Source organism: Myotis lucifugus, unplaced genomic scaffold, assembly GCF_000147115.1.
Source record: "Myotis lucifugus unplaced genomic scaffold, Myoluc2.0 scaffold_6, whole genome shotgun sequence".
In the NCBI taxonomy this organism is placed as follows: domain Eukaryota; kingdom Metazoa; phylum Chordata; class Mammalia; order Chiroptera; family Vespertilionidae; genus Myotis; species Myotis lucifugus.
The window spans coordinates 1,484,002-1,500,887 of NW_005871054.1; the positions used below are offsets into that span (position 1 = coordinate 1,484,002).

The 16,886-nt window shown below is 35.8% G+C and overlaps 1 protein-coding gene across 1 annotated transcript in view; it reads left to right on the top strand.

Annotated features, from left to right (window-relative positions):
- Nucleotides 1-16,886, top strand: part of WDPCP (WD repeat containing planar cell polarity effector) — a 236,106-nt gene that overhangs the window by 42,180 nt on the left and 177,040 nt on the right. Inside the window, exon 2 of the mRNA XM_006083288.3 lies at nucleotides 15,808-15,892. Within this exon, the coding sequence (XP_006083350.1) occupies nucleotides 15,832-15,892 (61 nt within the window). The 5' untranslated portion in view covers nucleotides 15,808-15,831. The remainder of the gene's footprint in view (nucleotides 1-15,807; nucleotides 15,893-16,886) is intronic.

The window sequence follows — 16,886 nt, forward strand, 5'->3', positions numbered from 1 at the left end:
TCGATGTTTCTCTGTCATCGAGGTTTCTTTTTCAAAATCCCTCTCCCTTCCTTTCTGTAAAAAATCAATAAAATATATTTTTTAAAAAAAGTCTGCTGTAAAACAGTATGCCATGTTATGCCGGCAGTAGCCTCTTACAGCCTCTCACAGCCTCTCGTGTTTACCTTGTTTCTTGATTGCATCATTTTCTCTTGTGCTTCATTTAATCTTGTATTGTTCCATTCATCACGGCTCTTAAGCATACCAAATCCACTACAAATGTTGCCAGTAAGATGCTACATCTAGTGATTGACCTGGAAATAAAATTAAAAGTGACTAAGGACAACAAAGGTGGGAAATCAGTGATGGTTATTGCTCGCCAGTCAGGCATGTTCCATTCCACCACAGCTATGATCTTGAAGAACAAGAACAAAATGACGGAAGCTGTTAAAGCATGTGCTTCATTAGAGGCAATGAGACTAACAAAACTTTGAGCAGGGCCTAAGTACAAAAGTTGGAGAAAGTTGTAATTACCTGGATTAAAGACCAGGCATGGAAGCATATCCCTCTCAGCACCATGACAATCAAGCCAAAGGGGAAAATGTTTGCGCTGTTGGAAGAAAAGTCTGGACTCGACTACATGTTGAATTTACTGCTAGCTCTGGGTGGTTTAAATGATTCAAGGATTGCTATTCATTACACAGTGTGAAAGTGAGTGGTGAGTCTGTGTTTGAGGGCTGATATGAAGGCAGCTGAAGAATTTTTGGAAACTCCAGATAAGCTTGATTGTGGAGGGAAACTACTTGCTAGAGCAAATATCCAAGATGGATGAAACCTCCCTACTCTGGAAACAGATGTCTGAAAGGACTTTCTCCATAAGGAGGCCAGTCAGTGTCGGGTTTCAAGGTTTTAAGGACAGGATAGCAGTCATACTTGGGGGCAATGTTGCAGGCTGTATATGGAAACCCTTTGTGATCTGGCAAAGTGAGAGCCCGGGGCCTATACGCATGTCAATGATGCCTGCTGCCAACATACTACAGGAACCATAGGAAGTCATGGATGACCCAGCTCCCCTTCTAAATGTCCTCCTGAGTTGCTATCCCAGCAAAATGGAGAAGTACTCTTTGAAGAATAACATACCTTTAAAGATTTTGCTTATTGTTGGTAATGTTCCCATACATCCTCTTTTTATTATTGATCTTTATCTCAATATTGAAGTGGTGTTTCTCTTTCCAGACACCATTTCTTCGATTCTCCTTGATAAATCAAGGAGTTATAACAGGTTTTAAGGCTTAGTACCTAGGGAAGACATCTGCTCAGGCTATTGCTGCAACTGAGGAAGACACTGAGAAAACACAATTCTGGAAGGATTACAGCATCAGTGACTGTATCAAGAACATTGTTTGGGCTTGGGGTGATGTCACCAAGGAGTGTATGAATGGCATCTGAAAGAAGATACTCAAGACGTTTGTCCATGGCTTCAAAGGATTTGCCAAGGGTGAGAAGGTTGTAAAAATCAACAGGCTATGATTGAGATGGCAAACAACTTTAACTTGGGTGTGGATGAGAATAACATTGAAGAGCTCCTAGAGGTGATGTAACTGGAGATCAACCGAGTCCAGGGCTCGTGCTGCCTGTCACCACCTTGCCAAAAAGCAGAGACAGGGATTGGATTATAAGTGTGTGTTTAATAATATCAGATGCAGGAAATCTAGGAAGGTGGCGGGTAAAAACCATAACATCCACCTTCCTCCTTAAGCTTGTTAGGAGTAAGTTTATCTAGGGGAATTGGGGAAAGGGAATGTGGGTAAGGAGTACAAAGGGGTTTCTGGTGATTTGTGGTCCTGGAAATGGAGCCCCTGTGGGGTGTTACAGCTTGATGAATGTATTCAGGGGTCAGCCTTATGAAACCGGTCAGTCGGTGATTGGGTCGTCCCAGTGCTTCTCAAACCCAATCCGTCAGCTTCTGCATTCCTGGTGGCAAGGCGTGTAAGTTCAGGGCTGGGTTAGAAGTCTCTTTGTTCTTGCCTGGTCATCTGAGAACTGCAACAAAGTCTTAGTCAGAATCAGGCAAGGTTAAACATATATAAATAATTAATCAATTATTTACACATTCTGTTAGTAAAAGGGAGGCAAAGAAAAGAGAAAGGAAGAGAAAAATAAAAATCATATTTTTATTCTGTCCTCGTACCCCTATCAGTGATTCCTGAGGAATTGACTAATACAGAGTTGTTGGAACTGGAACAGGAGCACAGGGCTGAAGAAGAAACAGGAGAAAAGAAACCTGCAGAGCAAAAGAAGAACCCCTCCAAGGAAATTCACTGCAGGGTTTAGCAGCAGCTTTTAGAGACCTCAACAAGCTCCTTAAAAATTTTGAAAATGTGGACCCCAACACTAGAAGGTTGTCATTAATAGAAAAGAATGTTTATGGGGCTTTATCTGCTTAAAAGCAAATATTTGATGAAAAAAAGAAACAAATCAACCTCCCTGGCCGTCTTCCTAAGGAGAGTGACTCCTTCTCAGGAAGAGCCTCAGGCAGGTCTTCAGGAGGTGTTCCGGAAGAAGGCACTGTTATCAGATGACAGCTCCCTGCATCTGGTCAAGATGTGGAGGTGCAAGGTAGTGATGCGATTATCCTGACCCTGTGTAAGCCTAGCCAGTGATGGCGAACCTATGACACACGTGTCAGAGGTGACACGCGAACTCATTTTTTTGGTTGATTTTTCTTTGTTAAATGACATTTAAATATATAAAATAAATATCAAAAATATAAGTCTTTGTTTTACTATGGTTGCAAATATCAAAAAATTTCTATATGTGACACAGCACCAGAGTTAAGTTAGGGTTTTTCAAAATGCTGACACGCCGAGCTCAAAAGGTTCGCCATCACTGGCCTAGGCTAAGGTGTGTGTATGTTCTTAATAAAAAGTGAAAAAGTAAAACATTAAAAATAATAAAAACAAGCTTATAGAATAATATTTTCATACAGCTGTAAAATGTGTTTTAAACTGTTATTACAAAAGTCTAAACATTTAAAAAGTTAAAGTTTATAAAGTAAAAATGTTCCAGTAAGCTAAGGCTAATTTATTTTTTGAAGAAAGGAAAATACTGTTTGTTTGTTTATTTATTTTATTTTTTAAATTGATTTCAGAGAGGAAGGTAGAGGGAGAGAGAGAGAAAGAGAGAGAAACATCGATGAGAAAGAATCATTGATCGGCTGCCTCCTACACACTCCACACTGGTGATTGAGCCCGCAACCTGGGCATATGCCCTGACCAAGAATTGAACTGTGATCTACTGGTCCATAGGCTGATGCTCAACCACTAAGCCACGCCGGCGGGGCCTTTTTTTAAGTTTAGTGTAGCCTAAGTGTACAGTGTGTATAAAGTCTCAGTAGTGTACAGTAATGTACTAGACCTTCACATTCACTCACCACTCACTCACTGACTCACCCAGAGCAACTTCCAGTTCTGCAGGCTCCATTCATGGTAAGTGCCCTATACAGGTGTGCCATAGTTTATCTTTTATATCATATTACAATACCTTTTCTATGTTTAGATACATAAATATCATTGTGTTACAAGTAGCTACAGTATTCAGTACAGTAACATTATGTACAGGTTTGTAGCCTAGGAGCAGTAGGCTGTCCCATACAGCCTGCACTGTGATGTTCCCACAATGGTGAAATCACCTAATGATGCATTTCTTAGAATATATCCCCATTGTTAACTGACACATGACTCTATATAATTTCTGCTTTTGTGATTAAAATTGTGTCAGATTCTAGAATTAATAAACTCTCTTCCCTGTACTTTCTTGGACATGATTCTAATTTACTTTCCATACTCTGATGTGATTGTATTTCTTGTTCTTCTCCTACCACTGCATCCCCCACTAAGTTATGACCTCTTCAAATGCAAATACTGCTTGTCTTTTTTTCTTGGTCCAATGGCTGGCACTTTGTAGATGCTAGCAAATGTAGGTTGAACCAAACTAAAAATAGAAGATGAAATGATACCTAGTGAAATGCTAAAATAATTAGAATAGTTTTCCTTTTGTATTACTGAAATAGGCCTCTTTTATGGTTATTGAATATTCAGGAAAAGGAAACTGACATTTATTGAACTATTATCATTTACCACATATTTTCAAATACATTATCCTATTTACTGCATAGCTTAATATCAGTGCAGTTTTAAAAGCATAGGAAACATTTTTTTTATTAATCCATTTTATGGGCTTTAGGGTAAAACATAATCTAGGATCTTGTTTTAGTTGCCTGATATTTAAATATCAGGTAATAATTTCCTACTGCATTGGGGAATTACTAACATTTTAAGCTGTGATGATGTATACCTGTGTTAAATATATTAAAGTGAAATTGATCCCTTCTCAGGGGACCTTCGTGGTTATTCACAAGCCTTTATTTCAATAAGAAAAGGCTGTATTTTCCTGAGTTATCTACTTTGGTTCTCTATTCAGCCACTGAAACAAAATAATAAAAGTATTATGTACGTGATAACTCTGTGACAAACCATTAGTAAAGGTGGAAGAAACAATCGGGAAGAAAGAGTATGAAGGGAAAAAAGTCACAATATAAAAGGATTCTCTGCAGAATTCTCATAAACTGTGAGTGTTTAGGGTTTGTTTGCATTTTATTAAGAATTTGTCATAGAGACTGAGGGGTTGAGAACTTAATGAGAGCCACTATGAAATAAGGGTAGTCAAAGTAGAAATAACGCTTTTCTGATAAAATGTAGTAACTTAAAAGGAAGACATTAACTTATTTAATAGCTATAAAACATAATTCATGGTGGAGCTTATTTTTATATTATCTATGAAGTTTGCTAAACAAATTCTGTGAAGATTCTTTAGTATTTAAGAAATCCTGCTTTTAATGAGATGTTTTAAGTACATCAGTTTATTTACAAAATATTGATGTATTAAAAATAATCCTTAAATAGTCATTCAAGTAACTTCTTCCAAGAGCTTCCTAGGCAAAATAAAGTTAGCGAGAATATAGGCTCCATCTCTGTCTTTCGCCATGGATTAATTACACAAGCCTACACTGACACTTGTCTCAGGGGCTGAAGCAGAAGCTTAGCTACAAGGCTCTATTTAGCACAGCGCTTAGGCGGGGAGAGGTAGAGTAGAAAGAGCACCACACAGCTAATCTGTGGACAGGAATTCTAGTCCTCACTGTCCCACTAACAAGCTGACTGAACTTGTGCAGATTACTTTCCTTCCTTGGACCTTAGTTTTCATATCTGTAAATTCAGAGGGTTAGAATCTATCAGATTTCACTGGGGGATGCGGACAGGGGAAGCAAATGGACTTCTTGGAGAAACTATTTCCTGCCCAGAAAAAATACTTTACACACACACACACACACACACACACACACAACATATACATGCAAATACACACACAATTTAGTATATAATTTCAGGTTACTGTGAGGATTAAATGAAATAATGAAGTTCATTTAATAGGTTTTAAAAAATGTTATCCTCTTTTCACTTCCCCAGAGTGGGAGAGGTCTTTAGCTCCTGAGTTTTGATAAAAAGCTAAAGAAAAAATTTTTCAGGTTTCATTTGGGAAAAAAGGATTTTCAAGTATACAACTATCAGGTTGCATGCGATATTCCCCTTTTTATAAGAAGCCATTTCTTTCAACAGTTACTAGGGTTAGTTTTTTGGAGCGGGGTGGCAATCTGTCATCAGAGAGTTGACAAGTGAAATCTGACAAGGTTGAGGTGGTATAGCTGCAGGCTACTTCAAAATTTTTCACTGTCTTTCCTGTTTGAAGAGAAAGGTTCTCTATCTTTTTTATTCTCTCTCACTTTTCAACTGTCTTTGATTTATATACTTTTTAAAACAGTAACTCTAAATTGACAAATTATTTTGGCAGATAGCATTCGTTTAGATAAGAGCATTTCAGTGTTCTCTTGTCTGTAACTTAGCTCTTTAGGAATTATTCCTGAAATTCAGTTTATTTTTTCTTCAAAATCACATTTCTTTCTGTCTATTCAAGTGTAGCATAAAACTAGTATACTTATGGAATTAAAACCTAGAATTGATATGATCATATTGCCAGCATTTCTGTTTTCCTTGTCTTTTTATTGTGATTGAGATATGTCGTTAAAACAATTTATATTTTTTAAGATCAGAACGGTGGGTACATGTGTTGGAGGTGGTGGTAAGCAAAGATTATTTTATTGTTGTTAATATTATTAGTTATGCAAGCCTATTTTACTTTCTTTCTAAAATGCCTTCTATAAGCCATTGCAATTACTTTGCAAGGTCATGGGAAAAATGCACATCAACTAAATACAAGTCTCTTAGGAATATTGGAAATTGTATGCAGCAAAATATTTAAAATGAGCATCAGCAAACAAGATGTTTGAATTAACAGGAACCTAGAAAACGGCCATGCAAAGGTCAACACTGATCTTTAAATATTAGTGAAATTTAATTTGTTGCATGTAATGAGTAGAAAGAAGAGGAGGAAACAGGCCACAGCGAAGAACCCATTGATACATTGTCTAAATGTCAAAACTGCTTACAGTAGGGAAAATGTTAAATTGACAAGATCTATTTAACTAAGTGAATTAAACAGTTGTACAATGCCCTAGAGAAATATTTTCCAAATTTAAGTATAACAGGAGATCTATCAAGAGTTTTGTTACAGTTTATTTTGGGAAAGTGAAGGGACTTCTTCTATTTTTTTCTAGGCACAGAATTTCTTCCAACCTCTTTTTAATTAGAATGATGCACAAGTTTTGTTGTGACATAGGAATCTACTGCCTTTGCTTCATCTAGAAATAGCATCGTCTGACCAATTTTTAGCAGCTGTGAAGACCATCCTCTGTCTATGGCACTTTGCACAGCACTCACTGAATTGAGTTCAAAGAGCTTCCTGTTATGTTATTCCCAATTTTAAAAGAGTGAATTCTACAGTACCTTATTTTCTTCATTTATAAAGTTGAAAAAAATTACAAAGGACTAAATATGCCCAACGTATATAACAAAGGATTAATATTCATATACAAAGAAAGAGATAAAGAACTCAATAAAAAGATGGGCAAAAGCTAGAAAAATGTCATTTATAGTGCACAATTGTTTTAAAAAATACATGAAAAGATGTTTGATCTTTTTAATGAATGGAAAATGGAACTTAAAACTAAAAGGATCCATTAATTTACCTACCAGATTGGCAAAGATTAAAATTTTGATAAAACTCCATCTTACTGAGGTCATAAGGAAATGGGCAGCCACATGATTGGTGGACTTGAAAATTGGTACAATCATGGAGGCCAATTTGACAGTACCTCTCAAAACATAAGATGTGCACATATATTTTCATAGTAGTAGTAGTATTTGTAAGGCAAAAAGTAGAAACAATGTTCCCCATTAAGGGAATGGTTAATTAAATTATGATCACCATCCATTGGAACATCTTGCAGTTATTTAAGAACACTGAGGTAAATCTGTATATACTAAGAGGGAGAATATCTATGCTATGGTATTCAATTTAAAAAAAAAAGCAAAGTGTAGGTATAGTAAAATCCTGTCTTTACAAAATGCAAACCAAGTCAGTATGGGTGTAGACATACTCTAACTTCATCAATGTGTGGAAGGCCACAGGCCATGCTGCGTGTGCAGTGGCTCCCTTCAGCATGGGGAGGATGATAGGGAGGAGAACATGTTCATTTTAACATTCAGTACTTCCATATTTTTTGCATTTTTTAAACAAAAAGCATGCATTACTATGTAATATGTTAATTAATAAATGATAATGTAAGAATAAACTATTTTGCATACTCACAACTGTAAACTTACTTTTGCCCTGCCCTATATATTTAAAATAATTTAAAAATCACATTTGAAGATAAATGTCTCTAAGGAAGCTAGGACACTTATTTGATAAATGCTATTTGAATAAAATTACAGGATAAACTTTTCAGCATTAGAGGCAATTAGTTGTGCAATACCCACTAATAATGTTCAGCACTTTTCATCTTCAAAGCATTATACAACATTAATTAATACTTACAGCACTCTTACAAATGTAGGTCAATATTATTATCCCTTTTGCAAGTGGGGAAATTGAGGCAGAGGTTAAATGATTTGGAGTAAATTTGTCACAGCAGGATTAGAATTAAGAAATTGTTGGCTTGGAGCCCAGCATTCAGAGCAATAGAACCACACCTACTTTAGAAGATTTAATGTCTGTGTCCCCCATAAAAAATTCCTTCTCATTAAACCATATCCAGGTCATCTCTACATTAAAATTTGAAAACAAGTTTGATCCCTATAACTTAAGCACACATATACCATTTTCTCTTCAATCTGGCTTTTTCATTTTTTCCTTGTTGGAGAATTACAAAAATATTTACCCTTGAATTAAATGTTCTTCTTGGACCTTATTTAGCGGTTTTAACTTTGCTTTCTATTTAGAAAATCTCTCAATAGTTTTTATATGATCCAGGCCTCTTTCCTGTATTTCTAGCTACCAGCCAAACATTTTCTACCCATATCTACACTTATACCTTTAATTCCCAATGTTTCTAATATTCAACTTACTGACATTAGCAAAACTTGTTCCTCTTCTAGATTAACCTATTTCTAAGTATGTTTTAAGTCAGGTGCGGCCCTTGAAACTTGGATATACCAGGTGGGAACAGCAATGAGTAAGAGGTTCCTGGGAACCAGGTGTGGCCAAGAAAAATGGTATTTGTGAGTCCTTCGGGACAGTGAAGAAGCTGAAGCATAGTCTAAGGAAGAGAAAGAGACAGAATTACAAACTGAGGGGGCAAGGCTAACGTATAAAGGAGACTAATAGCCAGGTCAGGTACTAGGAAAATGGAGGTGTGTGCGTTGAATAAATGAGGCAGTCATTGTGAACAGAATGCACTGGAACCCTTTTACCTGGCACATGATGATGGAGGCATGTCTACTCAGGGGAGCCATGTTCACAGCAAGGGTCACTATCTGTGCAGTAATCAGATCCCCATCCCTTGGTGGTTGCTCCAGATTCTTCCTTTGCCCTCACTTCCACTGTTCATCAGTCCTCATATGCTGTTGATTCTTTCTTCACAAGATCACTTAAATCTGTTCCTTTATTTACATTCCATCTGCCACCATCCCAATTCAAGTCTTTGTTAAGGAATATTGGTGTTATCTGTTACTTATTCCATTTCTAACTGGTCACTTGTATCAAATATTCCTCCCTCCTCTAATATTCCCACCCACACAGTTAATCTTCAAACAACAATTCTCATCTGTCGATTACCCTTCCTAAAATACTTTACCAAATCAGACACTTTTCTTTACTCCTTAGTTAGCTACCTAACGGATATCGAGTCTTAATTCCTAAGTCTGGCATTCAGAGGCTTCCTTAGTGTGGCCCTGATTTATCTCTTCTGTTTGTGCACCAAACCAATTGCAATTTTTTTCTCAAATAATCCTTGCATCTTTCTGTCTAATATATGCTTTTGTAAATTGTTCTCTCCTTTTTATCTCTCCCTCTATCAAAATGTGCTCTACTTTCTAAGAACATTTCTTTATAATCAAGCTAGAACATTTATGGAGCACCCATAGCCCTTTGTCTATGTTGCTAAATTAGCACTTACACAAATTCCATATTGTTATTTTTTAGTGATTATGTTATCTGCTGCACTAGATTACAGGTATTTGATAGTAGAGACCCTGCTTTATCAATCTATCTATGATGCATGGTAAAATGTCATATACCTAAAATGCTCAAAGTATGTTGATATTTAATTAATATTTAGATATAGAACTCTCAGGTCCAAATGACCCAGTATTCCTAATACTTCAGTCTTCTATTATAATTAGCTCAATCCAAACTTGAAGTGTCTCTCCCCCTCCTCTTCTTTAAAATCTCCCTTCCTTCCTTCCTTCCTTCCTTCCTTCCTTCCTTCCTTCCTTCCTTCCTTCCTTCCTTCCTTCCTTCTTCTTTCTTTATTCATTTATTTTAACACTCACCTGAGTATAGGTTTTTAATTGATTTTAGAGAGAAAGGAAGGGGAGGAGAGACAGAGAAACATTGATGTGGGAGAGAGACATTGATCAGTTGCCTCTCATACACTCCCCGACCAGAGATGGAACCACAACCTAGGTTCATTCTGACTGGAATGAAACCTACAGCCTTTTGGTGTATGGGATGATGCTCACCCAGCCAGGGCCAAGCTTGAAGTCTCTTTATTTTGAGACTCCTTTGTCCTTTCCATGAATTTTATAATTACTTAATTATTTTGTTTAATGTTGAATATGTCAATGTTTTTAGTTCTAATAATATGATGTAGATTAAATACATTCATGTATATGCTTTATAGGTATTAATATAATTTTATGTTGATGACATTAGATAAAATATTATGGGGGAATATATTACGTTTAATGTAATTTGAAAATTATCTAATGATGACTAGAACACCTAACGCAACTAGCCAGGGGTTTATGTTAAATTCCTGCTCTTCAGTTGTCTTTATTTTTGTACATTTTGGATCGATGAATAGATGTTCCTCAGAATATCTCTTGATAATAAATAGCAAGTATATGTTCTAAATTCATGCCCAAGATAGTCCCTCAGGCTGTTTGAGGCATTTTGTTAATACACCTTCATCTTAAATGTCATGTTGGCGCCATAATGTCATTTATCTTTGTTAAACTGCACAATGTCTTCTCTTTGTTAATCCTTTCTTCCCCATCATGTTTTACATTAGGGTCTTATTTGCCCTCAAGCTTTTAGTTCTTCCCAAAGCAATCAAAATAGCTGACTTCAGAAACCAAGAAAAGCAAGTATTTTGCAGACTTATTTATTGGCAAGGTAATCTTTATCTCTAAAACATAGTTTTTATTTTTCAAAAGATTATCAAAAGTGTAACAAGCCATAGCATCAAGTACAGCTGTTTCTATTTTGCATGTTACTTTCTTAAAATTCAGTTTATATGGTAACAATTATTCTTAAGTCAAATAAATATTAATTTATTGTAATGGGCTTTCTAGGATCCTCTCATCTCTGTCCTGAAAATTTGGGCTATCATAGATTACCCCCCTCAACTACCCTCACACACAAAAGAACAAAGAAAATCTAAATTTAGTTTATGCTCAGTTTAAATCATGCTTCTTATTCTCTCTTGGAGACTGAAGTTTGGATTCAGAATGACCTTCTGAGACATCTGAGACTATAAACAACTACCTTATAAAATTAAAGTAACAGAAAGTTGCAAATGTTACAAAGATGTTTTAAAATAAATGAAAAATTATGGGCAACTTTTATTTGTTTAAGTTCTTCCATCTGCTATTCTTTTCATTTGGATAATTCTTTTCTCTATTCAATATTAAGACAGTTTGCTGTATTTTTAATTAAATCATTCTTTCATTCATTTCCCTCCAATATAGCTACTTTTGTTCTAGTTCTAAGTCAACTACATTGGGTTTTATCCCTAGAGAAATGCCCAAGAGCGCCGAGTAGGGCAGCATTTCTCAGCTTACTTTGTTTGACACTCCCTTTTTCATACCCCTCGACCAAAATGCAGAATCCAGCATTCTTCTGAAATTCTTCCTCCTTACAAAACAACTATTTATGCACTAATACAATATTTGAATAATACGAGTTCAGTCTTGACTACTTCCTTCAGGCAGAATTTTTAAACGAAATTCTTTTCAACCACTGACATTCTTGAGTAAAATGCAAGATGTTTAAAGCTCTGCATCTTTCGAAAAAACTGCACACTGTGGAGACAGCAAGACATTTTGAGGACTAAAAAGGATATTGATTTGGTCCCCTCCCACCATGTCCATCTAGTTATTATTTACAGATTTTGCAAATTTGTTTTATTTACTCCATCAGTTCTCTTTAATTTTATATGGTCTTACTAGCAGATATTTGTCTTTTGCCCTCTGATAATGCATGATCCCTGCAAAGCCTTCTCCTTAATTACACATATTTTGTGGAGTCCACAGGGGTTGTCACGTGTTCATAAACAAGCCCGATCATTATTGGACATTGCCATTTTCTCACTTGCCATACCTGCTACTCATTAGGCCTGCGTTATCAGCTGATAATTGTCGCCTGGGTATAGATTACTCCTTGGCCAGCATGTCTACTCTGGCTGGGTGTGGATCCCATTTTGTCTGGATACCATCACCTCAATGAGCCCACTAATCTGAAGGGCTACCAGTCCTGCTTACTTTCTGCAGGGCACCACCCCTACAGTCAATTCCCCCCCCCCTTATACAAATGTTCCCTGTGGGGCCACATAGGGGTTCTTTATAAAGTAGAATGTCTTTCTCACCTTTTTGTCTTTTATTTTTTAATGGTAACTAGAGCAGTGTTGTTTGTACATCAGAACACTTTGAAAACCAGCTTATACATTTTTCTGTCTTCCCACCCTCATTGGAACCAGACATGACTTTTTGGGTGCTAAACTGGAAGACATGTCCAGATTATGGACTCTGCACTGCACCATTCTCAGAATTTCCCATTATATCCAAATGCGAAGGGTTAAGGGCTTTGCACTGGACATGAGAAGCTCCCCATAGACCTCATTTTGCTTATTTCCACCCAAACAACATGATTTCTGAGTAGTTTAGGAATTTAAACCTTAGTAAAGATATGAATAGTGGACTTATTGGTATTTTAGTTAAAACCATTCCTGCCTCTTAGAAATAGCCAATGTAGATTACAAAGGAAATTTTATTCCACTCTTCAATTCTGTCATCAGGGAAAGTTTTGGCAGATTATTTATTATTGAATTGACTTAAACTGAAAAATAACATTTCAAGTGCAGTCTTCTGTTGAAGAGTAAGTAAAGGTATTGCCCTTTGGTTTCAGTTTAAAAATTTTATCCATATTTAATTTGCGTGATAAAAATCTCTTTATGTAGCTACTAACAACTAAACTTCAACCTTGTCTTTGCCAAAATTGCCATAAATTCTAATTATAGACATTTAAATAAACATTACATTGAGTAGTAATGTGAGTTTTTTATTTTTGTGTATAGTCTAGAAGTTGTGACTTTGATGCTCAATATCAGAGAAAGTATGCACTTGTTTCATCACTTCCTTGCTTCCCTATCCCATTGAAATATTAACCCATTTACATGTCCCAATTCAAATACGTCCTTTTATATAGACACTTCTCCACACTCAGATGTTTTTCCTTCATAAAACCCCTATTATACTTAGTATTCATTCATTCATTTCATCTTGTGAAATAACTATATAAAGCGAGAGACCATATTTAATACTTTTTTGTTTTTTCCATATGAATGTGTACATGCTAGACATACTGAGCAGCAGCATCAATGGCAACAATAAGATAACTGAATAATGGTACCCTCAATACAGTCCTGAAGTAGGGAGAACCTAGAAATGGAGAAGTTAAGTAATTTATCCAAGTTAGCTAGTAAGCCGAGAAGTTAGAGTAAGAAACCAGGCAATTAGAATCTAGAGTCTACACATTAAGCTTTAAAAAAATGAAAAATAAATATTTACTTAATTATTTAAATAAACATTCCAGTCCTTACCCATCCCAATGAAAAGGGTTCAGTTTACATATTCAAACATAGGAAGTATGTAAGTTCAAAAACAGAGTATAATAACTATAATGTAGTCTTTATGAAATGAGCCCCATAAAACTAATGAAAGCATTTCCAAAGAACACAGCAGCCTTGCTAGAGTCACTTCTAAGGTGACAACTCTGAATTGAAAAACTCATAATTTGCTTAATATCTCTTTTCTCCTGTTCCCTTCTGAGAAGGAACTGTGTCCTCTTTCGTAGTAATACAGTCCACTAGCTCTGTTTCCGACTACCTGTGTGCAGTGGTAGCTAGCTTTTGGTTAGAGTCAGGCAGATCTGGGGATAGAAAGATCCTTTGTTTCATCTCTAACTTTTTATGGCACTTCCATATAAGGAAAAGAGTGAATTATATCAATCCAGAATTTACTATTATCATAGCCTGTTTCCTTTCTACCATTTTCAACTTAGTCTATCACTTTTCATCATGCATCTTTCTCCACTACCTGCTGGCTGTGTGACCTATCTGTGCTTCGTTTTCCTCCTTATACAAGTAACTAGAGGCATTCGTGCACAGGTGGGGTCCCTCAGCCTGGCTGGCGATTGGGGCCATCTTGCCCAGTCCCGATCAGGGCCAATGGGGGCCAGCCGGCTGGGGAGGGACCGTGGGAGGTTGGCCAGCTGGCAGGAGGGCTCCAAGGTGTGTCCAGTCCTCTCGCCCAGTCCTGATTGGCTGGACCCCAGCAGCAAGCTAACCTACTGGTTGGAGCATCTGCCCCCCTGGTGGTCAATGCGCATCACAGCGACTGGTCAAGTGGTTAACCAAATGGTCACTTGATCAGTCAGACACTTAGCTTATTATGCTTTTAGTATATAGGATATTATATAGGATAATGGCACTTCTTCCAAGAGTAGCTATGAGGATTAAATGAGTTAATACATATCAAATGTATAGAATAATGCTTGTCATGAGGTAGGTACTTAGTATTATCTATTATTATCATCATTTAATTGGTGGAATCCTCTAGTTCTTTAAGGTTCTGCTAACATTTTACAACTTCTCTGTAGCTTTCTTAGAGACCCGCTGTTCCAAGCAGGCTTAGGCCCTTCTTTTATGCTGCTACATTGCTCACTCTGCTGTTTTAATAATTAGCACAGTGTCTTACTAGTTGAACTGCATGTTTCTTGATGATTCTAAAGGCATTGAAGTCAAATGTAAAGGTGAAGGAAGGCCTAAGAATTTTGTACTGTGTCTTAAGTTATTTTGTATTATCACCCACGTGAATATTATGGGAAATATTATTAGTCACTCCTAATGTTAAAGAAGCTGAGATTTTATTTTTTCATCTAAAAGATGTCTTAAAATATTTTTAAGCTTCTTTTGTTATTCAGAAGTTTATTGGAAAGAACAATTCTTTTATGAAATCCAAAAAGAAAGTGCTGGTAGTTTACTGTATGTATTTCTAATATGTAATAAAGAATACATAGAGTATGGTACTAGATGTATCTCCAAGCAAATATTTGAAAGTTATATAAATTCTTTTTAAATATTTATAAAATGTTGACTTTTTTTCTGATTCAGATTGATCTTCTTCCAATCAGTTAAAATTGATTGGGTTCTACCTGATTTTAAAAAAAGTTAGCAGTAATACCCATCACTAACCCCTGCTAGTAAAACTGGAAGGAAATACAGGATGTGCATTTTTTGTTGTTATTTTTAATGGAGTTGGAGTAGAATAACAAACTAACCTGAATACTAACATGGTTTCACATAGTTTACTTCTAAGTATATGTGTTTCTTATAATAGTAACTATATACCATTTACCTTGCAATTTTTATTTTAATTAGCCCATTTGTATGTGAGAGAGAGTAAATATTTGCTTTGTACATTAAAAATACACCACAAAGTATGTTTGTACTTAATAACTACCTAACAGATGTTTTCTTTCCTTAAAAAATGTTTTTTAAAATGCTTAAACAAGAAATAATTTTAAATATACTCAGACTCTTAAAAACCACACGTCATTGCAAACTCAAATATATATTCTTCTTACCACAATGTGATGACAATAGTAAATCTAGGAAAATAAGTGTATTTTTTCCTTTTTTTAGAGTTTATTCCTGGATGGCTAACCCAGGGTATATTAAAGTGTTTATTCTAATGAACCATATTTCAAATATCAGTAGTGGCAAATGATCCTGCTATTTCTAGGGATCTTGGTTTTATTGGCAATCGGAGATAATTAATTGGCACATCCTTTTAATTATTTTTTAAACAGGACAGAGATTCCTTCTGCCATCAGATGTCTTTCTGCTTGACTGAACTGCACCTGTGGTCTTTGAAGAATACCTTACACATTGGCGGTAAATGAGCTCGAATTAATTTCAATATTTTTCAAATATAAGTTACAACATTATAAATAAATACTAACAAAGGTTAGAGCCTAGATTCTCCAGCTGGAGTTGCATTATTTTCTTTATTCTTAATGAAAAATTGGCTAATGGAAAATAATTTCTTAACTCTGCTTAACTTATTTTTTCAGCTTGAGTTAGATTTTCTGTTGTGAAAATTAATTTTGTTGGCCTAATATTTTTTTCCTCTTAAAATACATACATGTTCAATTTTTGCTGGAATTGTTCATAATGACTGATTTATATTCATAAATATTTTCAGGCTAACTAATGGTAAAGGCATTTCTATTTAATATGAAAGTAATATTTCAAACATATAGCTAAGACATACAATTAATCATATTCATATTCTTTGCATTTCAATTTTTTTGTGGGGGAGTAATAGAAGTGTGTTCTAACAATGCTTATTAGTATTATAAAGTATATATCATTAAGGAACATATTTTACAAAATCTTTGTTTTCTTTGATTACCCAAAGCAACTCTTGAATTTTAGAGGACAGTTGTATGTATATGGCTTTACCTTATAAAGTATCATTTATTATTATATTTTTTAAAAAAATCTTTATTGTTGAAAGTATTACATAGGTCCTCCTTTTCCCCCATTAGCTTTTGCCAGCCCGCACCCATACTCCCCACCGCCCCCCAGCCCTGGCCCCAGGCCTTCACCACCCCGTTGTCTGTGTCCATGGGTTATGCATATGTGCATACAAGTTTATTGGTTGATCTCTTCCCACCCACCCTCCCGTGCCTTCCCTCTGAGGTGCAAGAGTCTGTTCACGCTTCTATGACTCTGGGTCTTAAAATATCATTTCTTTATATCAAACATATAATTACAGATGAATGTCATTTTAATTTCATTTTTTGCCTTGCTTAAAATATTAAGGATAGAACTTCCAGTTAAACAGGTGGATTTAACACACATTTGTTTCCTCCCCAAATTCTTC